At 50.1% G+C, this 4883-nt stretch overlaps 1 protein-coding gene across 1 annotated transcript in view; it reads right to left on the bottom strand.

Moving 5' to 3' along the window:
• Positions 1 to 4625, bottom strand: part of Drc3 (dynein regulatory complex subunit 3) — a 36083-nt gene extending 31458 nt beyond the window's left edge. The window contains exon 1 of the mRNA XM_028776570.1: positions 4466 to 4625. Coding sequence (XP_028632403.1) covers positions 4466 to 4625 — 160 coding nt within the window. The remainder of the gene's footprint in view (positions 1 to 4465) is intronic.
• Positions 4626 to 4883: the final 258 nt, after the last annotated feature.

Genomic DNA, 4883 nt, shown 5'->3' on the forward strand with positions numbered 1-4883 from the left:
CCCCCCCCCCCTTTTCTTGAGTCAGGACTATGTAGTCCTGACTGTCCTGGAGCTCACTATGCAGACTAGGCTGGCTTCAAACTTCACAGAGATCCACCTGCCTCTGCCTTTCAGGTGCTAAGATTAACACATGCATCACCACACCAGCTAGACCTGCAATCCATAGGTGTGTAAGAGCAGTAAAGAGCAGCCACTGGGACAATCATTCTTGAAACAGGAAGGTGGGGCCCAGACAGTTTGGCAGCAGAGACCCTGCAGTCATGAGGCCCAGTCCTGGCTGTGTAGCTCTTGTTCCCTGGGTGTGTTGTGTGGCTAGAGTTTGGTTTCTGTCACTGGAAGCAAGAAACCTTCTGAATAGTACTTAAGTATAAATAACCCCACATTGAGAATGTAAAACTTTGAGGTCAGTGGAACCAGTTCAGGGCCTCCCAGCTTCCCCGTCAGCTCCGCATAGCTCTGCTGTTGCGTGCTCCTTTAAAATATATTTGTGTTATACTTATTCCAAAACTGAAAAAAAAATTCCTCCTTTATTTTTATTTAATAGGTATAAATGTTTGCCTATATGTATGTGTATATTCCATGTGTGAACTTCTGCAGACGGAAGACGGTATAGATCCCCTGGAACTAGAGTTACAAGCAGTTGTGAGCCACCTAGGAATTAATCCCAGATCCTCTGGAAGAGCAGCCAGTGCCCTGGACTGCTGAGCTATTGCTCTAGCCCCCTGTATTAGTCATGGAGAGAAACAGAACATCAGAACATACATACATACATACATACATACATACATACATGTTTTGGCTCTAAGCACATGTGCATACATGTGTACCTGCATACGTACAATATACACAAAGTCTATATATTCAAATGTCCACTTAGGGTACTTTGTGTATGGCCTAGAGATAGAATACTGGCTCCTGTGTGTGTGTGTGTGTGTGTGTGTGTGTGTATGTGTGTGTATACATGATTTATTAGAATGGCTTACAGGCTGTGGTCCAGCTAGTCCAACAATGGCTGTCACACTCAGGAGAGGCTCTGTGAGTTTGAAGCCAGCCTGATCTACACAACCAGTTCCAGAAACTTTAATCTTTTTTTTTCTACGTTTTTCGAGATAGGGTTTCTCTGTGTAGCCCTGGCTGTCCTCACTTTGTAGACCAGGCTGGCCTCGAACTCAGAAATCCACCTGCCTCTGCCTCCCAAGTGCTGGGATTAAAGGCGTGCGCCACCACTGCCCGGCCAGAAACTTTAATCTTAGACTATATTCACTTAAAGAAATGAAATAAAATAGAAGTGAGAGGTTTTTAAAAAATCACTATTAAGAGCCCGGCATGGGGGGCACACCTGTGTCAGGAGACTGAAGCATCAAGACTGTAAGTGTAGCCTGGGATATGTCGTGAGCTCAAGCTGAGACTAGTGCTACTAGCTACAATCCTAACTGTTCAAGAGGCTAAGTCAGGAGGCTAACAAGGTCAATACCAGCTAGCTTAGTGGGAGCCTGTTTCAAGATGAACAGGAAAAAAAGGACATGGGGCAGGTGTGGTGGGGGGAGGCGACTCTGGTGAAAAGCACTTGCTCTTACAGAGGACCCGGACTTGGCTCCCAGCACCCGCCTGGTAGTTTACAACCATCTGTGACTCCAGTTGCAGGAGATTAACACCACCTTCCAACCTCTGCAGGCAGCAGTTACCAGGTGTCAAAGTGCTACAAGCCCGGGGATGTAGCTCAGTGGTAGAACACCCATGTAGTCTGCTGCCCAGCCGTAGCTTCAATCCCCAGTACAAAACAAAATTCTACTGACAGCTTACATTTATCCCTGAGATGGGGCCTGTTGTTGAGATTCTGAGATTCAGTGTGTAAAGGTGCTCTGACCCCCTCATGGGTCTTAGGGAAGCAGGATTCTCTGACCTATCCATTGCTTCTCCCTGGGGAAGGGAGTGGTACCTATTTCCTCCCTGTAGTCAGAGCCAGGCAGCACAAGAATCTGTTGTTTAGGTCTCTGTTTGCCGCCAGATTTCCCAACCTGATTTTGTCTGTCTCTACGTGTTTCTGGGGTGGTGCTCAGTTCTGGCCAAGGCTCCTAGCCACCTCCTACTTCTGGTCTGGATTTTTCTGGCACCTACTGTGGCCCTGCAGTCTGACAGGCTGAAACCCAGCCCTGATTCATCCTTGGCTATGGTGGCTTCCAGCTGAGCCACCTTAGGTAGGTGGCTCTGGCACACCTGTACCAGGCTTTACCTCAGGCAACAACAGACAATGTGACAATACCAAACTATGTCAACAAACAAGGATGTATCTGAGAGTTAGCTCCAAATAAACTTCCTGCCAAAAAGCTGGTTTAATCTTTCACACAGCCACCAAGTCCACTTCCGTGACCACCACCTTGGCAAAGGCATCCTCATTATTGCCTGGAACACAGCAGCAGCCATCTCACCAGATCCCTGTTCCCCTCCCCCTCCCCCTCCCCCTCCCCCTCCCCCCTCCTTGCACGTAGCCAGCAGGGCTCTGTGAGAACTCAAGTCCCACCTATCCTGTGTCTATTCAGGACGCTTAGGGATCCCAACTCACTACAAAAGCCAAATTTATTTCATTGTCAGAGGCAAGCACCTGCTGTCCCCACACTGGCTTCCTCAGCAGGCCTTCTCAGGCTCCTCATGGCCTTTCATTGGTTGTCCTCTGTATCTCACATACCCCTTCCCACCCCCACCCCCCACCTGGGCCCCAGATCTCCACACAGTTCCCTCCCTCATCTCCTTTAAGTGCTTCCTCACATCACATCTCACTTTCTTGGCAAGGCTCTGGCCACTGTAGAAAACACTTCCCCCAACTCTAATCCCCCCTTTCTCCTTCTTTTGCTTTATCACCCCCCCCCCCCAGCACATACTGCCTGGAACAATCTAATCTTCTGTCTTATTTGTCTCCCTCACGTCAACTCTGTGAAGGTGCGGCTCTTTGTCTTTTGGACTGTGCTGAAGCTGAATGCCTGGAAGAGCATCTGGCACCTCTCAGGTACCTGCTCAGTACTGGCGGAACGCCCATTAGGTGGGGGAGGTGGGAAGGACGTGATCCTCATCCATTCCTCCTCTGAGAAAGCTGCAGCTCTGGGTCATTCCTGGAGGCCACACCCGGGGGTGGGGGGGAGGGCTGGTCTGTGGACTTACACAAGGCCAGGCTGCCTGCTTATGGCTGCCTCCAGTGTTTGGTATGGGGCCCTGCATCTTTGTTCTTGACCAAATGCCTAGACAGCTGGGGCCCAAGACAGCAGGTCACCTTCTAAGACCTCACTACTCAGAAAGCAGAGGGCTCAGAGTTCTCACCACCTCCTTCTTCTCTCTCCTGCTCCTTTTCTGGACAGTTCTGGGATTAAGTTAGGAGCACCGTACATAATAAGTCCTCTACCACTCATCTATTTTCGCAGTTCATATATATTTTTCTTTTGTTCTTATTTGATATGCATGAGTGTTTTGCCTGTGCATATGCCTGTGTATTACATGTATACTGTGCCTGTGGAGGCCAGGAGAGGGCATCAAATCCCTGGAACTGAAGTTATAGATGGTTGTGAGCTGCCATGTGGGTGCTGGGAATTGAACCTGGGTCCTCTGGGAAGAGCAGCCACTCCTCTTAACCAATGAGCTATCTCTCCAATCACCCCCTACTCACTCCTTGTGTTTTGGGGATAGGGTTTCACTATGTAGCCCAGGCTGGCCTTGAACTAGAGGTCTAACTACTTCTGCCTCCCAAGTTCTGAGATATGTACTAAGCTAAGCTCCTCCTCCCTCTCATGCTTTCTGTCCAGGCTCACTGGGTCACATTCAGTTTCCCAGCATGATCCAAGCACTGCATACAAGTTGTCTCACTCTTCTTCCCAACCAGAACTTGTGGTAGGAACATCCTATTTCACAGATGGAGACATTGAGACAATAAGTCTCTGCCTGTCTTGAGCCATATCTCCCACAGGGCTGCCCCATCCCACCCAAAGTGCATCCCTGCTTCAGGGATCTCTATGTTCTTCCTCTGTGGACACACTACCCCTAAAGCCACTCCCTCCAGTGCTGGCTCCTCCTCTGTCTCTCTGCACTCCTACCCTGGCTCCAGTAATGTGGGGATCTCCTTGGTGCTGTTCACCAGGGACCCTTCCATTCCAAGGACTTCCTTCTATATGAAGGACTCCATTCCAAGTCAGTGTGAAGTCATATAATGGGGAAAGCATGGTCTAGGGAAATTCTATCTGTTGTTGTTGCTGCTGCTGCTGCTGCTGCTGTTATTCAGAATCAGGAATATTGTGGACAAAGGATGGAGCTGCTGGATGAAGCTGATACAATATGCCTCTGTTTCTGTGCCTGGTGGGCTCCCACACTGGTGTGCACTGACCCTGACTCTGCGTGGAATTTGGGGACTTGAAATAGGGCAGAGAAAGTCAGGGAGGCCCTGCTCCACCCAGACCACATTTCCGAGCCCCAGGATACATACTCTGGAAATCCAGCTGCAGGGACAGGACATCTTTGAAGAGGATGCCCTCCTGCTTGGCTAGCTGCCCAGCCTCCTCCTGGGGCCCTTGCTCCCCAACAGCTGCCTTGAGCATGTTATCGTCCATTACTTTTGGCTCCATCGAGTCATACGGCCGGCTCATCTTCGCTGAGAAATCAGGTTCCTCCTTCACATACAGAACAGAATTTAGCTGTGTTTGACATGGTGTCGTGGCCTGCCAGGAGGCCACAGGCTCTTCACTCCCATCCCCTGCCTGCTGTACCTTGAGGCAAATGCACTGCTGGAAGGCTAGCCTGGACCTTCCCAGCAGCCACCTGAGCCCTCATCAGGGTTCACCGTTTGACTTCACAGCCACAGCTGGTCTCTACATGGGTCCACAGGGCTGGTGCCCACAGTGGTT

Source organism: Grammomys surdaster, unplaced genomic scaffold (genome assembly GCF_004785775.1).
Source record: "Grammomys surdaster isolate TR1022 unplaced genomic scaffold, NIH_TR_1.0 270, whole genome shotgun sequence".
In the NCBI taxonomy this organism is placed as follows: domain Eukaryota; kingdom Metazoa; phylum Chordata; class Mammalia; order Rodentia; family Muridae; genus Grammomys; species Grammomys surdaster.